General features: G+C 49.6%; 7 protein-coding genes across 7 annotated transcripts; 3 read left to right on the top strand and 4 right to left on the bottom strand.

Annotated features, from left to right (window-relative positions):
- Positions 1–3,516: 3,516 nt before the first annotated feature.
- NEUTE1DRAFT_68941 (uncharacterized protein) lies at positions 3,517–5,444 on the bottom strand (the record flags this gene model as incomplete). Its single annotated transcript, XM_009856028.1, has 2 exons — positions 3,517–4,854; positions 4,919–5,444. The coding sequence occupies 2 exons, from the start codon at positions 5,442–5,444 to the stop codon at positions 3,704–3,706; spliced, it is 1,677 nt and encodes a 558-aa protein (XP_009854330.1).
- A 4,074-nt stretch (positions 5,445–9,518) lies between these two features.
- Positions 9,519–11,394, bottom strand: NEUTE1DRAFT_87628 (uncharacterized protein; the record flags this gene model as incomplete). The annotated part of the gene is made up of 3 exons (XM_009856029.1): positions 9,519–10,854; positions 10,919–11,161; positions 11,245–11,394. The coding sequence occupies 2 exons, from the start codon at positions 11,156–11,158 to the stop codon at positions 9,844–9,846; spliced, it is 1,251 nt and encodes a 416-aa protein (XP_009854331.1).
- Positions 11,395–11,981: 587 nt separating this feature from the next.
- Positions 11,982–12,811, top strand: NEUTE1DRAFT_118151 (uncharacterized protein; the record flags this gene model as incomplete). Its single annotated transcript, XM_009856030.1, has 3 exons — positions 11,982–12,190; positions 12,258–12,434; positions 12,493–12,811. The coding sequence occupies 2 exons, from the start codon at positions 12,306–12,308 to the stop codon at positions 12,577–12,579; spliced, it is 216 nt and encodes a 71-aa protein (XP_009854332.1).
- A 426-nt stretch (positions 12,812–13,237) lies between these two features.
- NEUTE1DRAFT_49349 (uncharacterized protein) lies at positions 13,238–13,420 on the bottom strand (the record flags this gene model as incomplete). Its single annotated transcript, XM_009855557.1, has 1 exon — positions 13,238–13,420. One exon carries the CDS (start codon positions 13,418–13,420, stop codon positions 13,238–13,240), a length of 183 nt encoding a protein of 60 aa, XP_009853859.1.
- Positions 13,421–13,571: 151 nt separating this feature from the next.
- Positions 13,572–15,016, top strand: NEUTE1DRAFT_118152 (uncharacterized protein; the record flags this gene model as incomplete). The annotated part of the gene is made up of 2 exons (XM_009856031.1): positions 13,572–13,818; positions 13,884–15,016. The coding sequence occupies 2 exons, from the start codon at positions 13,745–13,747 to the stop codon at positions 14,659–14,661; spliced, it is 852 nt and encodes a 283-aa protein (XP_009854333.1).
- NEUTE1DRAFT_131913 (uncharacterized protein) lies at positions 14,989–16,659 on the bottom strand (the record flags this gene model as incomplete). Its single annotated transcript, XM_009856032.1, has 2 exons — positions 14,989–16,479; positions 16,641–16,659. 2 exons carry the CDS (start codon positions 16,657–16,659, stop codon positions 15,314–15,316), a joined length of 1,185 nt encoding a protein of 394 aa, XP_009854334.1.
- A 334-nt stretch (positions 16,660–16,993) lies between these two features.
- NEUTE1DRAFT_87638 (casein kinase II subunit beta-1) lies at positions 16,994–18,701 on the top strand (the record flags this gene model as incomplete). Its single annotated transcript, XM_009856033.1, has 2 exons — positions 16,994–17,495; positions 17,565–18,701. 2 exons carry the CDS (start codon positions 17,337–17,339, stop codon positions 18,405–18,407), a joined length of 1,002 nt encoding a protein of 333 aa, XP_009854335.1.
- Positions 18,702–20,329: the final 1,628 nt, after the last annotated feature.

Raw genomic sequence — 20,329 nt, forward strand, 5'->3', positions numbered from 1 at the left:
AAGGTACCGGGCACGGACCAGTACAAGCATGGAAACCTTGGTGACTCCCGTCTCGTGTACTTAGTGTATGGCCCGCCACTCGAGTGCCAGAGATCGTCAGCGACGTGACCCACGGGTTGAACTTGCCCATCTCACCAGACATAGGTACCTCTCTAGTAATGTCATTGCCAACCTCTTCTCTTCTTTTGTTTCCCCACCCGTCGGGTGTTACCGCTTGTTTGTCGCCTCGCGTAGGGCATTTCTACCTCACTTTCCCGCAGTATTTCCATACACTACATTACCACTCTCTTTTTATATTATTTTGTTGTTGCTCACGGTTCTCGTCTTATCTTCAGGGGCTATTTTCAAACCAAAAAGTTTTGATCAAGGGTACACTTCGGTTAGTGATCACGCAAAATTCCAACAGTGCGGATGCAGCTCACCATGGTAGTGCGGTTAAAACTGGAATATCAGCCATCGCAAGCCATGGCTGACGCCTCACTGGGGAGAAATGCCTAGGGTTGAGCTGGGATTGGATCCCTTTCCCACATCCACATCATTTCTGACCCATGATTAATTTTCACGTCATGTCTCTGGTCGGCCCAGCGCGCCTCCATCACAGACAGACAGACTGACATGCAGCAAACTGGCAGCTCCCGTCCACTGCCACGATGGATGACTGCCTTTGCCATTATTCCTTCTCGCTTTGGTCCGTCTGAATCCCATCTCGACACCTGTGGCCGCGGCTGGGCTGCACCATGCAGTACCCTTCCGGGAGATCGACAGGCGACCAACAAGCCTGTAAATGCACCCACTGATTATCACCGCAAGTTAAGGTTCCATTCCGACTTGGTCCCTCTGATCTCAAGCACAGCCCAGGACATGACGCTTGGACCCTCCCATCACATTGACAGTTCTTTTCGCCTTTTCGAATTCTTTCCCCCCTTGCTGTTGATTTTCTGGACGAGCCTCCTGAAGCAAGGTCGCGCGTATACATCCCCACTTGGACAGAGGGACGGACGCTGGCGTCTGCATGTCTTGACGTCGAACCCCTGGTCCAGTGCCAGTCCCCCATGCGATGCCAGTCAACGTGCGTAATAAACCTCTCCTGCTGCTGCTCGCCAAGGAATGGCAGCCGAAGCAGCCCAATGTCGTTGTCACATGCATGCCATTCTCGTTCTACACTTTTCACCTTTTTTTTTTTTTTTTTTTTTTTTTTTTTTTTTTTTCCCTCTCTAACTTGCCACTCATTGTCGGTTGCTTCACTTTACCTAAGCTCTCTTTGTCTTCGCGTTGGACTGCAGGACGGTAGCACATCAGCACACCCTCTTGCCTCCTATTCACCTTTGCTTCTGTTCGGTCACTACCTACTCAGCCTTCGCCGATTTCGAGCTTGGGCATGGCTAGGAACAAGCATCACAAAGAAAGAGGGATAAGGTCCCCTTGCCCGGGTGTTAGCAAGATGGTAAATACCTCGCTCGCTTGCTAAAACTGCCAAGATAGCCTTGGCCCGGTTGTGCCATCCTTCATTGGATGTCATCACTTCCAATCGTACTAGACGCTACCATAGGCGAGTACACTACTAGGAAACGATGGCGATGGCATTGCCACGAACTTTTCATTTGACATACACACCCCTTCTCTTGACGCTAGCAACAAATGCGTCATTTAAGACGGTCCAGTGGTTCCAGAAGAAAGCCACATTGGATCTATCCGTCGATACCCACATCCATTATAAGAGATTATCATGTCTCCCACGTGTGCGGATCTTGGCATCATTTTTCCGTCATCAGAAAGCACCGCCTCTTTGTCCTGGACTGGATGTGAAAGAGGAAAAAAAAACAGAAGAGCCCTGGAAAAAAGTGGAAAGACCCAGACCGGGGAGCCACGAGGGTAGACAATGAAAAAGTCAGCCAAGAACGTGAAAACGTGCGTGCTAGTATCCGAACCGCACCCAACACATCTGGCCTGTACCGATGCCGTGGCCGCGCTCCCACCTCGTGCCCGAAGCTAGTGGTCACCCCGGCAATTCCGAGGCCTTCTTGGCTCAAGGATTTCGGCTACGTCTATCCACTCTTTTTATATCTACCTGCCTGGAGATAGGCATAAACTGATGACCCGCATAGCGAGGAGAGATGGGCTAAGTATGTCGAGCCGGATAAATCGACTGTGTGCCCAGATGAATCCGCTGTGTGGAGCCCATACAAACTGACAGCCAAGACCCAAAGCTTGGCATCTCTCGCGCCAACTTTCGCGACCGCAAGTCATCACCAAAATGTCATTGTTTTAACAACGACAACAAGAGCTCAAAACCACCTTTTCTAAAGCGTTGAACTCTCATTCATATACGGGTACCTCTCCCGGCCCCCTGCACCCCCGGAACTAACCCTAATACCTAACCCTGACTACTAACCCTAATACTAACCTTGGGGGCAGCCCGCGAATACTACACAGTCGATTTATCCATCGAACACAGTCGATTTATCCGGTAGCAAGTATGTAACGAGTGGCTTACGCCCGGTTCCTTCATGAGATATCTAGACTCACCCATACTTGACAGGCTGACAGCTGCACCAACACTTTCAGTTCCCGTTATCACCAGTTACCCAGCCGTCCGGCAAAAAGTAGGTAACAGACAGATCAACGCCAAGCCCCAAACTACCTTCATCTGCTGTCCTCATCGGTCCCGCCGTCAAATCTCTCACTTGGCGGCAGAGTGGATGTACGGAAGAACCCGCCAGAATAAGGCTTGAGGTAAAAGTCATCAAAGAACTAACATGTCTCCAGTCTTCGGCCAAGCATTGGCAGCCCAGAGACCAAGTCGACCAAACCCTCCATGTCGGGGCCGAAAAACTAACAAAGGGGTTCGGGCCGTGCACTTATTTACCATTCTACCTAGTTTGTTAAACGGCATCCTTTGTTGCTCTTATCCGATCACTCAACAGACACATATCTTGATGGCGGATGGATAATTCGAAAGAACTAATTGTACAGCTTACCTCATGCTTACCTAGCTACTACTGTTGAAAAATTGGTGACATTAGAGTAGTTGGGTCCATCCCGTGGTTTGAATGGACTGAGAGGTAGAGAAAAGTCTAGTGTAGTAACAACAAAGAACGGAATGAGCCGAAATTGCCTCTACCGTCATCCATTCAACCTTTGGGATGGACAATATGGCCCTTAGCCGCTGCTAACGAGTTTACCGGTTAATGATGCTTTGCCTACCTCCCGGTAGATAGCAATCAGGAACGAAACGATAACCTACTTTTTCAATTTTGCTGTCTCTGTGACACATCTGTCTCTGTAACACATGGATGTCTCGCTATGTGTAACATTGGAGCTTCTCTTATCAAGTTAGTCTTTCTGTGAAGGTACGACTGGCACGGTATAGTGGACAATGACATCCCCTTTATTGGTTTGGCTGTTGAGTATCCGTATTTCAAACTGCTTGTTATTGGAACAGCTGGAGTCCTCTGAGATGAATCTGTCACAGTCAAGGGCGTTTCAAACAAGAAACCCAAGTTTGGATCATGTAGCGTATTATATCATGTCTATCTTCGTCTCTTCTTGGCCTCCCCGTACGTAATGGGGGCATGTGGGTATCAATCCGCATCGTACTCACTAACTAAACATTAATCTTTGCGTTCATCCCGTCAATATCCTGACTCCGTAGCTCACATCATGCCATCATGCCATCATGACCAGTTCTTGCGCCTCCCCATTTTCACCGCTTAGCCTCCTCTACCTCCGACATCACCGCCCTGCCGACCCTCCTCTTCTTCGTAATGTCCACCATCAGATACACCACACTCAACATCAGTCCAAAAGCCGTCAATCCCACCGCCACCCAGCAAGCCGCCTTGTAGCCTTTCAGCAACTCCTCCTTGCTCGTGCCTCCCTTGTTCACATACACCTCGGCAGTTGTCGCAAACCCAAGCCCAATCGAAATACTGTAATTCACCACCGTGTTGATCAAACTCGCCGCAATTCCCTGATGCCTCCTCCCCACCGCGTTACTCAAAATCACCGTCGACGCCGGGAAAATCATGTCCATGCCCCACGGCGTGATGAGGTACGTCAAGAAGCTCTGAGTCCAGTAAGTTTGCTCCATCGGGCGGGTAACAAGTAACATGTTTCCCGTGAAAAACGCGGACATGGCGCACACGACGGTCCATGCGGGACCAATCTTGCCTAGCACGATACCAGTGACGACGGCGGCGACGGCGCCGGACACGGAGACGGGTGAGAAGTAAGCGGTTGCCATCAGACCCGTCTCGCCGCGGATCTCGAGGAACCACTGCCAGTTGTAGAAGAGCCAGGTACCAAAGGAGCCCCAGCCGCAAGCGAGACAGCCGAGGACAAAGGCAATGTCGCCCGACTTGAGCGCATCGAGGGGGAGTAACGGGTAGGATGACCAGCGGAGTTCGATCCAGAAGAAAAGGGGGACAAGGAGGATGCCGATGATGAGCAGGACGTAGGTGTACGGCTCGGACCAACCAACGATTGGCGCCTGGTTCCATGCTATGTTGATTAAGATCAGGGCCGAGACACCCACGGTGCCGCCGATAGCGTCGAGTTGTTTGAGCTTGTCGAAGAAGGAGCAGCTGCTTGCGTGAGCGTCGACGCTGTCGGGAATGATGAGCTGCGCGGCGCCGGCGAGGCAGAGCAGTGCAATGGCAAACGACCAGAAGGCCCAGGGCCACCAGGCAAGCTCAAAGACGCCAGCCATGGCGCAGCCCAGAGCGCAACCGCCCGGGGCCATGGCGCCAAAGAGGGCGAAGACCATGTGCTTCCGTGGACCATCGGGGTAGCTACCGCCCAGGATGGCGAGGCCGTTGGGAAGGAGAATAGAAGGGCCGACACCTTGGAAAGCGCCTGGGTTATGTGTCAGCATTTTCATGCGTACAAATGTGAAAAGGGGTAAAGACGAGACACATACGGCACACAATCATCATGATATTCCCCGAGTTCGAAAACACCGACAACCCACAGATCATCGTCCAAACCGCATACCACGTATACCCGATCACCAACATCCTCTTGTGCCCAAACAAGTCACCCAAGCGGCCGCAGATGAGGATAAAGGTACCGATCGTCAAGGCGTAGGCGGCCAAGTACCAAGCGACGTCGGCGGCAGAAGTGACACCGAATTGCCTTCCGATCTCCCTACCGATGCTGAGCGAGGGACCCATGGAAGCCTGCGTCGTGAGCTGGGCGCAGCAAATGATGCCCACAAAAACGATCTCGTGAGGCAGCGAGAGCTTTGGCGCCAGGAAGGAGTGCGCTTGGGATTGGACGCGGGCCAGATCATCGCGTTGGCCTTGCGCTGCTGCATATTCGAGATCGGTTTCGTCCAACTCCCCTTCTGATGACGGGCTCGATGAGTCCATTCCCTTCTCGCGGTACCCTTCAGCGTTGAGGTCGGCTGGGTGTCCGCCAGACGCAAGGCGTGGTGTTGCTGACATCGTGATCAGAGCGGGCAGTGATTGTCGGAGTGGTTGTCGACTGGCTTTCCTCCACGCGAACTATGCTCTTGTACCCGATTCCTGCTGCTTTCTCGTTTGTTGGCCTTCGATTCCTTCCAGGGGTTGAGTCGTATCCCAGTCAAGCCAACAGCACCTTCCCGTCAACACGAAGTTGAGGGGTGCAAGTGGACAGCAAGAGCGTTCAGGAATGCTGGATGGTATTGACCTCAACTCGGGAGGCAAAGTCGATATAGCTGCACTTCACCGACAGTGACATTGTGAATCTCTCCGATGAGGGGAGGGAAAGACATAAGTACCTCTAATCTAGAGTAGTGTAGATGCAAAACAAAACTCGGAGAGACCCTTGGTGGCTCCGAACCTCAAAGAATCAATGGTTCCACATGGGAGTTTTCTCTCCTACATAGTGTACCTACCAGGGGGGTGAATCACCCAACAGGGAGTTGCACCGATAGGAAGGTGGATCTTGGTCGCCATCGCCAGGAACATTTTTAAAACATTGAGGATCTATTCGACCAATCGTCAACTGCTCTGAGTGCCGGGATATCGAAATCCCTTTGTTAGTGGAGAACACCATGGCTGTACACGTAAAACTCCAGGCGGAGATCTCCAGACGACACCGACACCGGCCCTTATCGCATCAGCTTATCAATCATGACTGATGCTGAATGAGGGGAGATGGAGTCGGTCTGTCGCGAACTTGTCATTCTGTTCATGACCAGCGGATCCAGAATCGGGTAAACAGATGGGGCGAACCATAAAATGGCCGGTGGTTTTTGCAGAGTGGTTGGAGTTTCCAAACAAGGATTTGTCGCTGTTACAGTAATGTCCCCTGTTATTGCAATACAATTCCTGCAGCGATTTTTCTAGTAATAAGTGGGGTAGTTGCAATAGATGGAACCTATCTACAGAACTATGTCAGAAATTCCTAAAAAGGCCATTTTCGCATACAAAATCGACTCTGATTCGAATGATGAACATTTACAAACATTCTCTCCGCCATAGCTGTTGTAAGGTAGTTTGAGTTTTATTATCCTACTACTATCTTTCTACCCTTTGTTTTATTTTTCTTAATGTCTGTATATTTTTAAATGCTAAGTATTTTTTCTCGAGTCTTTAATTGAGTATATTCGTGATATGCTTTACTGTTTTTTTGTTTGTAAGTGTAGTTATTAGTTTATAAACCTTACTATCGTCCTCCTTTTTTACTGTCTTTTGTTCGTTAAATTGATGCTGCTATTTATTTATAATATTTTGAAGTACTTCTTTAGTATTTTTAAGTTCTATTAGTACTTGATTCTTGTCCGCAGGGTTTAGAAAATTCTTTAGATTTATCCGATTTTGTACAGGGATATAGTAGTTAATTTCTTTGAAAAGTCTATTTATATTGTAAAGTATATTAATAGTAAGGTTATTATTAATTTTATTTGTACTTAAAATATTAGAGCGAATCTAGTAGTTGCGAATAATTGAAATTTTTACCTTCCTAAATTAGATTTGTAAAGTCTATTTTAGTGCGAGTTTTAGATTTATTTTAGAGAGGGGGGTTATAAGATTGGTTATTAGGGATAGTTTAGTGAATTGCTAATATATTTACTTGAGAAAGTGGTAATAGTAATATGCTTTAAAGGTATTGATAATAGCCTAATCTATTAGTTGATATAGTAATGTAATGTTGGTGGGGAAGAATAAAATAGTAATATTTTCGGGTGGAGGGGAAAATTGAACTCCTAATTTATATATAGAGAAGTTATTGAGTAAAAGAATGATAGGTTCTCTAGGTTTTATACGATTAATATAGGTGTAAAAGGTTTGGAGCTATTTCTTTATAATTTGCCCCATTATTTATGAGTTCTTATTGTTTCGCTAGACGATTTTGGTGCTACTAAAGTTGAATCTCCTTAATACTAGTAGTTCTTTATACTTTTTAATAGCTTAAATATTAAAAAAGTTATTATTAATATTATTAGTTGTAAGTATTAGTAATATATGTAATTTATTTTTTCTTAATACTGGGACGAACTTTAATTGTGAAACCAAATGATATTGTATATTACTAATATAATTCCGTTTTATTTATATTATAACGGTTCCCTTTAGGTATTACTAATACCTTTAATTTAATTTTGCGTATTTCTTCTTATATATATTTGTTGTTGATAGGGGTATTGGTAATTTCGCCGTAGAAGCTACGCTCGCGAATGTAGAAGCGTTATTTAAATAAAATATATTATTTTTTTTTCTAAAAGTAGGGTATATATCCTCGTTAATTAGTTTATAATTATAGGCTTTAGGGTATTCTATTTAGATATCTTATACTTTCTGTTATAAAAGTTCAATAGAAGTACTTAAGCCCTATATTTTAAAATTGAGCTACTAGGTATAGAGGAGTTTTTTAAGAATAGGCTATTATTTAATATAGAGACGCTTGCTCTTAGTTTGCGTAGAGCGTTTATTAATGTAAATAAGCGTTGTGGAATTCTTTTTTTTATTGAGGTATTGAGAGATGGAGTAGTGAGGTATAATGATGCCCTATTTTTTAGTAATGTAATTTAATACTTTTTTGAGAGACGGGCGAGAAGGTTGCTTGTCCGCCCACTTTTAGAGTTGTAAGCGCTAATCCTAGTTGAGCGTAGCATACTTAAAGATAGGTATAGTAGAAATAAGGTCAGTTTTTGAGTAATAAAGATGTATTAATAAATTGTATGGGGATAGAGGTTATTAGTAAACGAATTGGGTAAAAGAGTTGTATATAAATGCGGTTGAAGATAGGTAAAAAGTGGTGTAAAGAGGTGGGTGCTAAAAGGTAGGAGATTAAGGTTTAGGTATTGGAATTTAACTGAATTTGGAAGATTTTATAACCCTAACCCTTCCTTTTGACGGTCTGATGGCGGTCTGTAATATTTGCTTATAGCTGCTGATACCCCTATTAGATGCATGAAACCCCTTGTTAGCACCCCTATTTTTGCAAAAATCTGGCTAATACTATTGTAATTAGTAATTAACAGTCCTAGTATGGGTATATAAATCTTGTACTCAACTGGCTGTGTAATAAGTGGGGTTCTAGCATAAGGGGGGGGTTGCAAAAGCAGGGGGCATTACTGTAGTATCGATTCTTAGCGAGCTTACTTATGATGTTGAGAGGAACGATCAAAGAAAAGAAAAAGAAAAGTTTAGTGTAACCTAGCTTATATGGATGTCTCAGGTCGACCTAGCCCAATACGTCCTAAGTTCTGGCCCATGCCCCTGATTTGATGGAGCCTCCCGTGCGGTACTCGGCACCAATTCCGCTAAAATGGAGTGCCATGCAGATTTGCAACCGTTGTGTGCCGTCACGATCCACGATGTTTTGATATCGGAAAACAACCTTCAATCTGACATATAAAAAGACAAGAAATGTAAAACTGAGGTGCTGGTCGAGGATATCAGTATCAGATAGGATGTCCCCCTGTGAAACTCTAATGAACGACGGGGTAGGTGGCACCCAGGTAGACGCAAGTGGCCCGGGAGCCTGGTACTCTATCATGCAGGCAAGATGCTATTAACGCCGTCCAGGTCTGGAAGGAATTCGCTGTTCTTCCTTATGACGAAGAGCTTACAATCCGGCTCCATACCGGTAGGCCCCATTGAAGCGGCTGACCAAAGCATTATGAAATTATACAACTTCATCGCAAATCAGCTAGTGTATGTTATGTACACTAGGACCCGTTCAGCTTTGTGAACAAGCAGGCATCACACCTCCCCCAAGTCGCCAATAACCTCACATCAAGCGCCAACATTGATAGCTCCCGAGCGACTTGCACGCCGACATGCCTTGTATCATCTTCTCCTCAATATCGGCTACGCTATCAAGCCGTCGGATCGAAGTTCAATCACAAATGTCCAATTGTTGACCTTCGTACCAGAAGTGTGTGAATAGCCATCTCCAGGCGTTATTAGTCCGTGGAACATTCTCGGTCTGAACATTACGTACACCCCTAGAGATGGAGACTGTGTGCGTAGTTGCCCAAGCATTTGACCAAGAAAAGGGGTCTCAGTGCATGCGGAAACGAACTGATTACAATAAGCTTGGATAAGAAAAACTACCGGTCTTACTTACAGTATCTATTCCACCAGAACGCAACGCCTCTTGACCTGTGAGCTATGTACCTGACCCTGCGCCGAATTTAATCCGTAAAGTCGAAAGTTGATTAGAAAAAATATAGGTAAGCTCCCGTCAAAGCACCCATTCCAAACTCCGCTGTGTACCATTCCGGAGCATCTGGCCTTGCTCTTACAGGCCTTGATTATGATTATAGGCCGAATCTGTTGTTGAACCGTTGATGCTGTTGTCTCTCGGACATACCCGGGCCAGTATCCTAACGGTTAGCACTGGTTCGAACTAAGCCTGTGTCTGTCCCTCTGCTTCTGGCCCCTTGTCCTGCTTTCTTCTTTTATCATGCTCTCCAAGACCTGAGCTAGCGGCACTCTCGCCAACCTTCACCTCGTCGTCCGGTACACCAACCGCGATGCTGCTGATTGCACTGACCACTCTCGGTCGTTCCGCTCTTGCCGTAGGATCAGCATCCCTCGGCGCAGCAATGCTGACACCGCCGGTGGCAGCAGTACTAGCAGTAACACTAACGCTGGCAGTGGTACTAGTACTGTCGCTCCGGGTCCGCGGGGCTAGTGACCCTGCACCGCCTTGGCTTGCGCGGCTAGCATCGCTAGCCCGTCGCTCGCGGACCATGCGTTCCAACTCCCGGACTCGTCGTTTCAGCGCTTCATTCTCTCTCTTCACAGACTCCAGTTCGCTACGATAGAAGGCCGTCTCCTCATAGCGAGGGGTTCCTGGCAAGATAGCTGGAGAATGGTCACTAGTGGGGATCGATCCGGGCGTTGCAGCCGTTGAATGAAATGCACCGGACAGGCGATGGGCGAAATAGTTGACCGTCGAAGGATCGCCAGGGTTCGATGAGGGTGTGAAACTGTGCATCGGAAGAGCACCCGAGTAGCTGCCCATGAAGTGAGCAGAGGATGGTGATCCTGCCTGACTCCGTCTGGAAGCAGCACTATTCTGCCTGCTCAAGCTGATACCGCCGATGGGGAGCGGTTGGGTTGGGCGAATCGGGGCAGGCGACGAGATACCAGTGAGCGATGTCGAGATAGAACCGGCGTTGGCTGTGAGGCTGCGCGTGCTGGCGCTAGAAGATGTACGATTGTGCATGCTAACCCGATGATGGGACAGTCCTGGAGCACCGGATCCCACATACGCGTCGCCAATCGGTACGGATTCAGCACCCGAAACGCTAGCTGAAGCCGAGGAAGCATTCGAGATGACGGATGCATTCGAGACAACCGATGCGTTCTGCGCAGCGCGGAGCATGCTGAGTTCACGACTGAGGCGGTTGACCTGCACCAACGCAAGAGCCGTCAGCTACTGAGTATCCGAGATATTGGAGGAGGTCTAAACATACCACTGCCTCTTGTTCCTTTTCCAGTTGCAAATGCAGATCGGCGGCGGTCAGGGGACGGGGATGTCGTGTTGGTCCGGGACCAGGATCAACGCCCGCGTTGTCTTTCATGGCGATGCTGGCAGGTAGATAGTGAGGAGAAGGCAGCGAAGGCGAGGATACAGCGTTGTTGACGGCGGGCTGGTTCGAAGGGAGAATGTTCAGAGCGGGCGAGTTGGATACTGGAGGGGGAGGCCCGGCCATCTGCTGTGAAGCTGCTTCAGAGCCTGTTTGGTTTTGCGAAGCCGTTTGCGAGGCCGTCGTCTGAGGAGCTGTTTGCGAGGACATACTTATATATTCCACCTCTAGCGCCTTTTTGTCCAGCAAAACCACAGAAACTAAATGAAGGGCATAGACAGAAATAATGTGTTTACTGCCCCAATCAGAGTTTCAAATTTGTTGATTTCGGATTTGGCAATGTTTGATGTTGCGAGATTGAGACTTGCGACTTGCGACGGCCTGGGCTCCAGCGTCAACCAGACGACAAAAGGGGCATGAAACAAGACACGCACGGGTCAAAAGTAGGGAAGATGGGAAAACCACAGGGCTTAGTGTCTGTGCGATGGTATAATATCGGACGACCGCTCGTGTAGTCAGTTTCGTGTCGAATGAAGCGAACGGGGTGTAACACCGTGATCGTGCCCGTGAACGGTACGGGTTCCTGTTCAGTGGATCGCCGGAGCCGGTGAGCTTCCACTTCACACCATCCGTCTGATGGAACTGAAAGCTAACGAAACATTGGTGGGGCGGTCACCTCTGCAACTGAAACAGCGGCCAAGCCATCCTCCATGCCTGCCGAGCGAACATCGGAAGGGGAAGCTTCCCCGCCTTTTTGCCGGCCGGGAGACACCCTAGAATACTGTCCCAGACCCGCCCGCGTCTTGGCGCTGCTGTCACTTGGAAACTGCCGTGGGCCTTGCTTCCCTATGATGTAATTGCTCAACCAATGCCAACAATGAGTGACGGAAGAACAGGTCGATTATCAATGACATGGAATGGACCTGCCGCAAAACCACAGCAGCATGGACTGGCACAACGGCATCTCAACATGCGAGGTACCGACCTGTCAAGGTACCGATTGCTGATGTCAAGAGCGGGGTTATCTTGAATGGACGCGCAAGGTGGCATAGGTATATAAATTGTCTTCTTTCTCTTTCTCAAAGATCTCGCGAGTCTCTCACTGCATCATCACAATCTGTGCATTTTCCATTCTACAACCAACACCAACACAAACACGTGAGTTTCCTTGTGGTTTGGCTGAGCCAAGAAGTCTCAACCAGCGTACCTAACCGTTTGGCAATAGCGTGTGAATCCAACTTTCTCAACACAACCTCTCCGAAAATCTTCCATCATGCCTGAGCGCGGCCAGTCCCCCCCTCCCGAGCGCCAGACCGGCAAGCAGCAGAACGAACCTGCTGGTTCCGGTAAGGGCGTCGATGATGCTTCCCAGAAGGAGCAGATCAACAAGTCTGGTCTCGAGGTACGACCTTTACATCGTTGTGCACATCTCTTCCAGCCGTGACTAACGTGGTTTCCAGAACCTCACATCAAACCCCAAAGGTCCCCTAGACGATGAGGTCGAGAAGAAGTTCGCCAAGACGAGCAAGCCTGAGGAGTCAAAGTAAAAAGCACACGGGAAGCTTAATGGGATACAATGATTCATGAATTTGGCGTTGGTCATATTTTTGGGACTGGGAACCGATGCTGCCGCTAGAAGCGATGCAGCAGCCATGTGGAATCTTGGCCAGTTGTTCGATTCAAAACACATAGAGCATGGAATATCTGAAGACAAATGACTTACATTGTGCACTCGTCTGGAACTCATTACAAGCCTTGCTGTAATACCTCCTTTCTCGTGCGTATTGTTGACGTCGACGTTGTAGGTGCAGCCTCCTGTCATGTTTAGCGCCCAGGTTCCTGCCAGGGATATTTGGGATGAGGTAGGGATCACAGCTTCAACCAAGGCGCTATGCCGTAGACAATACTAGCATTCAAATCCCAAAGTGAAGACAGGATCATGAATTACCTCTACCTCAACCCCTAGTACTCATGAAACACCAAACTAACTGAAACGTGCTACGCAACTGGAATGACAGTCAGCAAAGACTGACACTTTGTTCAGTTTTTGAGGCCAATTTCACATGCTACAGCATCCTGATATTGCGATGTGCAACTTCATCCTAGCGGAGATGGACGGCAAACACCGTCGTCACTTCCTATGGTCTATATCAATACCTCTACACTACTACAATTTCCAGCGGACAGATGGGCCCTTTGCCCCTGCTAATCAACTTCCTGGCGTGTCTTGGCGTTGAAGCTTAGCTCCTTCTGGCCCGCTCTGGCCTGCGACACTACAGAAGCGACTTTCATGGTGTTTCCGCCTCTGTTCGCACAGCCACCCTGGATGGCCCCTCGATCATGCGATGACGACATGCCTCGTCGCCGTGTACCCCTCTTTCCGCCCATGGTTTCTCCAGCTTTCTATCCCTCGCTCCAGCCTAGTGTAGTGTGACAGTCGCAAGTTGAGTTGTAGTGGTTGTGAACCAGTCAAGTCCACTGCCCTGTATTTTTTTACACATTGGGCAAGCGTAATCCATCATCTGACGAACCCTGTATACCACATACATAAGACCAGTCCACGTTTCCTTTCAACTTCGCTTCTGCTTTTGGCTCTACTTTGAATCTCTCCCCATTGTCAAGCAAACGAACAACAGCAAACACTTCGGTTCGACCAGTCCTCGACATCTATCCACCTCACCACACACAGATACCATCTCAACAACAGCAATCATGTCTACGGTCTACGTCAAGAACATCGGCGCCAACACTGAGGAGAAGGACATTCGTGCCTTCTTCAGCTTCTGGTAAGCTTCTTGTGTTCCGGAAAGATGGATGACAGGGATACAAGCTAACGATGAACCCGGAACAGCGGCAAGATCAGCTCCCTCGATGTCACCACCGAAGGCGAGACCAAGTCCGCCACGGTGACCTTTGAAAAGGAGAGCGCCGCTCGCACTGCTCTTCTCCTCGATCACACCAAGCTTGGCGAGCACGAGCTCTCCGTCACCTCTGCTTCGGGAGAGCACGCCGATTCCGGCGACAATGTCCACCCCAAGTCCGACGCCGACCGCGACACAGATGAGATCACACAGGAAGAGAAGCCCCGCGCGCGCGTCCTTGCCGAGTACTTGGCCAGCGGCTACCTCGTTGCCGACAGTGGCCTGAAGACGGCCATTGCTCTCGACGAGAAGCACGGCGTCTCTCAGCGCTTCCTGTCGACCATTCAGAACCTCGACCAAAAGTACCACGCAACCGACCGGGCCAAGACGGCCGACCAGAGCTACGGCATCACTGCGCGGGCTAACTCCCTGTTCAGCGGCCTCTCCTCGTACTTTGAGAAGGCCTTGGAGGCGCCTGGCGCCAAGAAGATTGTCGACTTCTACACCACCAGCTCCAAGCAGGTGCAGGACATCCACAACGAGGCCAAGCGCCTGGCTGAGCTGAAGAAGCAGGAGGCAGGCGGCAGCTCGTACAAGGCTGCTGGTCTGGACAAGATCTTCGGTGCCGAGAAGGCGCCCGGCCAGGAGAGCAAGCCCAATGACCAGGTGCCCGGCGCTGCCCCTTCCGATGCTGCTGCCACCGAGTCTAACCAGCAACCGATTTCCGAGGGAGCGTACCCTGGAACTGCCGAGAAGATTCCCCAGTAAATGGTTGCGAGGCAAAATGGAGGTGAATCACTGGTTGACGACACTCTCTTCGCATGGTTAGCTGAGCCAGCAAGGTGTTTGGCTTTTGGTCTGGCTGATTTCATGACACTTTTATGACTGCTATGGGACTGGGATTTCATTGTTGGCGTTGCTCTAATCTTTAAGTAATGAACAAACTTCTCATCACTTGAAGCCTTTCACGGCAGTAGTACCTTGCAGCATAATGACGGCACATGCAATGTTCGATCAAGAAGCATGATGGAGTACTACACATGCACGTGCTTGGGACATGATGCTTGCCGATGCCATCTTGAGTCTTGATTTGCTCTTGTGAATAATTTGACATTGTTGTCTGACTCGTCTGTTTTCCGCGGAGCAAGTGCTTGTTACTATGACACTGTACGCGTTTGACCTAGGTGCCTTTGAAACCTTTTAATCGACCTCTCCGTCCTGTTTTCCGGAGTGTACTGTTGTCCATCGATAAGGTAGCTCCTGTGCGCCATGTGATCGGTCGGGATGAGAGATGCCCTGCGCTCTCTGGGATCGCTTCGGGTACCTGTTTTTCTTCATGTTTTTGTCTTTTAAAAGACTCAGTGTCCCGGTCTCTTGTCCGACCACATCCTTCATCTCCATCCCGGCTGCCAACCTCCATCTACCGAAACCACCAATTCACACTCCCATTAATGCCCCCCTCCTCGCCCGCGCTTTTGACACTATGCCACCACCCCAATGGCATAAACAACATATCCCCTGCCTGCACCGTCACCTCGTACATCATGTCATCCGCCCCTTCGCCGTCACCAGCCCAAACAGCCCTCTCCAAAGCCCTCCTCTGTTCCCCCTTCATCATCTCCTCCCCTCTTATTTTCCCAGACCCCGCCGCCACGGCCAAGGAAGCCATCACCCCCCGAAACAGTGCCTCTCCCCTCTTGGGCGCCATCAGCCGCAGGACTTTTGTCCCACACAACTGGCAAAACAAGTTTGGGTTCGGGTCTCTATGCCAAGGCGTATATGTCGGTTGTAAGCCGAGCCAGATGCTGGAAGAGTAGATGTCTCCGCGGCCGGCGTGGGAAACCAAGAGAGGGGTAGGGAGGTCGGATCGGAGGGGTGAAGGGAGGTGGGAGAGGGGCGCTTGGGCTATGTAGAGGTTTGTGAGCGGGGGGTTGGGAGGGGTTTGGGAGGAGGACAGAAACATGTTGTAGTGGTGGGCAAGGAGGAGGAGGTGGAGGGGGAGGTCGAGAATGAGGAACTCTGAAGAGGAGGAGGAGGAGTGGTGAGTGATATAGTTTTTAAGGAGGTGGGCTAGGGCGAGACGGGATTGTGAGTCTGAGCTGGAGTTGGAGTCCGGGTGTGAATCGCTGGATGCCGTTGGTGAGGAGGAGGAGGACCGTTGTAGCCAAGACATGAAACCTAAGACTTGGGCTGAGTTTGGGAACGAGAGTTCGTAAGGGAGGATGGTAGATCGGAAGTTGTCAAGGTACGGAGTTAATGAGGTCTTTCCGAATGTCGAAGAGGAGTTGAACCATTTGGTTAGGGCGGGTAGTATAGTTGGTGAAGTCGAAGTGTTTGTTTGGGTATTGGCATCATTTTGCTGGTTGGGGCAAGGGCTCAACGTAGAGGGTTTGGAGCTTGGTCGTATAAGAAGAGGCCTTTGAGCTTGAAATGCAACTCTTCTGAAGTCCTCTATGCTGATCGGCGCAACTGTCTCTGCCACTGTTTTGAGGTTCCTGGCATGGTGGGTGAAAGTGAAGAGCGGTTGGCGGAGGTGCCTCGTCGATGCAAGTAGCCGTGTTGGCCTAGAGCTGGGAGGTGACTTTCCTCCATGAAACATATGAAATATTAAAATATACAAAGAAGGGAATCTTGACGAAAAAAGAACAAAAGCAGCAATGGCCACCCAAGGTTGGTACCCTGAGTCCCTGACAAGCTTCCAGAAATACATACACAAATCAGACCACATGAGGGAGGAAGGTACGTACCTTTCATCGACCACGGCATCACCAAGTGGACCCTTTACTTATCTTGGTTCCACCTGATAAAGTAGACGGTTGGGTTCAGACGCGCTGCCGCACGCGCATGTGGCAGGGCTCAGCAGGGTTATGTGAGAAGGCGCAAAAATCAGGCATCATACTACCGTGGGGCTGGGCGCGGGGCTGCTCCCTGCGGGAAGGGTTGAAAGAGGAGGATTGGGAAGGGCCCAGACTGAAAAGACGGGGGGGCCGCACAGACCAGGCACCCACGGGTGGGCTGTAGCACGAAATGAGGGCGCGGGCTTCTTCTCGAGCAACCCCAAAGGCAAACAGAGCCATCGAGTCGACAGCCTCCGTTAGCGCAAACTCCAAAACAGCACAGGAACCACCAACCACCTCCTTCGCTGCAACACCACGCAGACAATCATTGAAGCGCCTAGCTAGTCTGTCTGTCCTTTCGTCCATCTATTTGCGCCATCTCATGCGCTCGGTCATGTCTACGCAATAAACAATTGAAATCTCCCATCCGGCATCGCAGATGAGCGTCGACCCCAAGGGACACTAGCTACACCCAGTCGTCGTCTTGCGCCTTTCGATCGCACTCATCAGATAACGCCCGATAGCGGTACCAACAGCCTCATCGAACACCTACTCCGTCGCCAAACACTCGAATCTTTTCGCGGCGCTTCCGTATCCAATTCCACCATGTCGAGCTCGTCGGGCGTGCCAGAGTCTTGGATCGCATCCTTCTGCTCCCTCCTGGGACACGAGTATTTTGCCGAAGTGTCAGAAGAATTCATCGAAGATGACTTTAACCTTACTGGCCTGCAGACCCAGATCGCCATGTACAAGGAGGCTCTCGAGGTATGCTTGTTCTGGAACCTTTTTGTCCGTTACGTCAACAGCTAATCATTGTGGTTTTGTCCTGACCAGATGATCCTTGATGTCGAGCCTGAGGACGATGATGACGAGGAGGAGGAGGACGAGGAGGACGAGGAAGACATGTCTGGCGGCGATGGTATCAACAAGCCCCACGGCGAAAGGAGACACCACAGCCGCATCGCGAGCGATCTCTCTGTGATCGAGTCCTCGGCCGAGATGCTGTACGGTCTGATCCATCAGCGCTTCATCTGCTCGCGGGCGGGTATCCAGCAAATGTCGGAAAAATACGAGCTCGGTCACTTCGGCATCTGCCCACGCACAAACTGCAACCAGACCCGCACGCTGCCCGTCGGCCTCTCGGACACGCCCGGCGAAGACACGGTTAAGCTGTTCTGCCCGTCTTGCCTGGACGTCTACGTACCGCCAAACAGCCGCTTCCAGACGGTGGACGGCGCCTTCTTCGGCCGCACCTTTGGCGCGCTCTTCCTCATGACCTTCCCCGAATACGACTTGACCAAGACCGGCGCCGAGAGCGTTAGCAACCTCACACGATCCGGCTCTGACGACACCACCGTCATTAACGGCATGTACGCGCGCAACATAGCGCCGGGGCTGGGCAGGGGCAAGATTTACCAGCCCAAGATCTACGGTTTCAAGGTGTCAGAAATCGCGCGTTCCGGGCCACGCATGCAGTGGTTGCGCAGCAAGCCTGACGACTTGAGCGTGCTGGACGAGGCTCGTCGCTATGCGGAACAACAAGGGTCGGATGACGAGGATGAGAGCATGGGTGTGAGCAGCAGGACAGCTTCGAGGCGGCGGGGGCCTCCTAGGAGGCAAAAGCAGAACGGGAGTCCGATGGCGATTGAACAGAATGGGGCTGAGTCGGAGCTTTGAGGTCGGAGCTGTAAGTTGGAACTTGGCTTTGAATGGATATTGAAAAAGGAGGGATCAGGTTTTGTAGGTAAGGAGTAAGGAATTGTGTGCGCAAGCAACTGGACAACGGGCTGTTGATCACTTCTTTCTTACATCTCCCTCTAAATCTGGCATTGATTTGTATCACACGCACAAATATCCTTTGGGCTTTCTTTCTGATTCTCTACGTCATGGCGGGGGAATGGACGGACGGGTTCAGGAATCGGTTACAGTAGCTTGCAAGAGCGGTTTTTGGTTGGGTTGGGGTTCTTTTTTTCCCTTTTTTTATTTATATCAAGGTTGATTTTCTCTTACACAGCGAACTCGGACGTAAATTCGCATTCCAATGATGGTTGCATGCCGGTTATAGACATTGAGAGCAGGACGCAATATTGTTCGTTCCTCTTGTGGTATACCTGTCAGCTCGCAACGCAGTTTTAGATTAAATCATCTTCGTCTTTCCACTTCGCTACCACGCCCTACGCGGAGGAACCTCTTCTGACCATGGTAGCTACATCGCAAGATAGGTATTTTGTTGCTATCAGATATGGGTCCGTCACAAGCCGGTCATACGGGAAGACTCTGTCAGTAACATGACCATCGGATTACTCTTCATCCTTTTATCATGACCTTTTTTGTTTCTTCCTTTTTTTTTCTTCTTTTTTTTTTCTCTTTTTTTTACTCTTCCATTTCCCCCCCCCCCCAACGACCTATATTTCTTGTCTTTCTTCAACAGTCTTGTTGACCATTCTCTCGATGCCATGCTGTCACGCTGACTCACGCAGATCTTGGCCTGTCTTCTTTCTATACCGCGGCTCCTGAATTTTGGGATATGAATTTCCAAAACACATACCAACTAGGAAAATGGGCTGGGCACATCTCACAAGCGTCGGTTTGTTACACCAATCTCATCAGCCTGATGGTAAGAACGACCGACGACGAATATACAAGCCATGTCAGTGTTGACAGAAGCAGACGAATTAATCAGAACGTGATAGGTGTTGAAGACAGAGATGGATCGATATGCCAAGCCATTCGAGGAGTGACAGATACTTAAGTTGCTACGTACCTTGTCCGTCTTCGGGCCCGACTCCTGCCTCTCCGTGAAAGGGTTGTGGTATTTGACTCGGGAATCAAATGCCAGGGTCACCGTACACACGTGAGAATTACGCAAACAGGTGTGACTCCGACCCCGCATTTCAAGTGTTTTGCACTGTCGATGCCCCGTTGTAGTCCCGGGACAGGAACGTTGCGGTTCCGTCCACTCTACTTCTCCGGTCGGTCGGTCGGTCGGTCGGTCGGCGGAAACCCCACTTCAATTTCCCTCCGCCACCCCGTGCCCGGGGGAGAGGGGGCCGAGACGATAACGAGCAATGATAAGCTTCCGTCACTAACAATTTACATACCGGTGTCACAAGAGTTTGGGGCGCTCCCTCCCGAATGGCAACTGTCGCGAAATTGCATGCTCCTCTTTTGTTGCGACGTACCAACGGTACAGTGCAAGAGACGTACATTTCTTTTTTTTTTTTTTAAATTTTTTTTTTTTTTTTTTTTTTCCCTTAGCTGGGGAGAAGTTATGATTCTTTATGAGATGAGCGCTCTCATTTCTTAACGATGGATCATATCGTCCTTGACCAGAACCGCCAACGGGCAGAACATGAACATTCAAGGTATTCGACACGATACCGGGTGTTGGTGGGAAGACGAACAGAATTACAGAGAAAGGAGTGAACAACAAGATACAACGATGAGGCAAGGAAACCGATGTTGGATTTGTAATCCAGGAAGAACAAACATTAACACAACATGGGGATACATATTAAGGCAGAACCGCGGATGACGGCATGTAACCCATGAGAAAGCTGAGGCGGAGAAGGTTACCTCTGGGGATGCGAAGGATGGTG

The sequence above is a fragment of the Neurospora tetrasperma genome (genome assembly GCF_000213175.1).
Source record: "Neurospora tetrasperma FGSC 2508 unplaced genomic scaffold NEUTE1scaffold_6, whole genome shotgun sequence".
NCBI classification, from domain to species: Eukaryota; Fungi; Ascomycota; class Sordariomycetes; order Sordariales; family Sordariaceae; genus Neurospora; species Neurospora tetrasperma.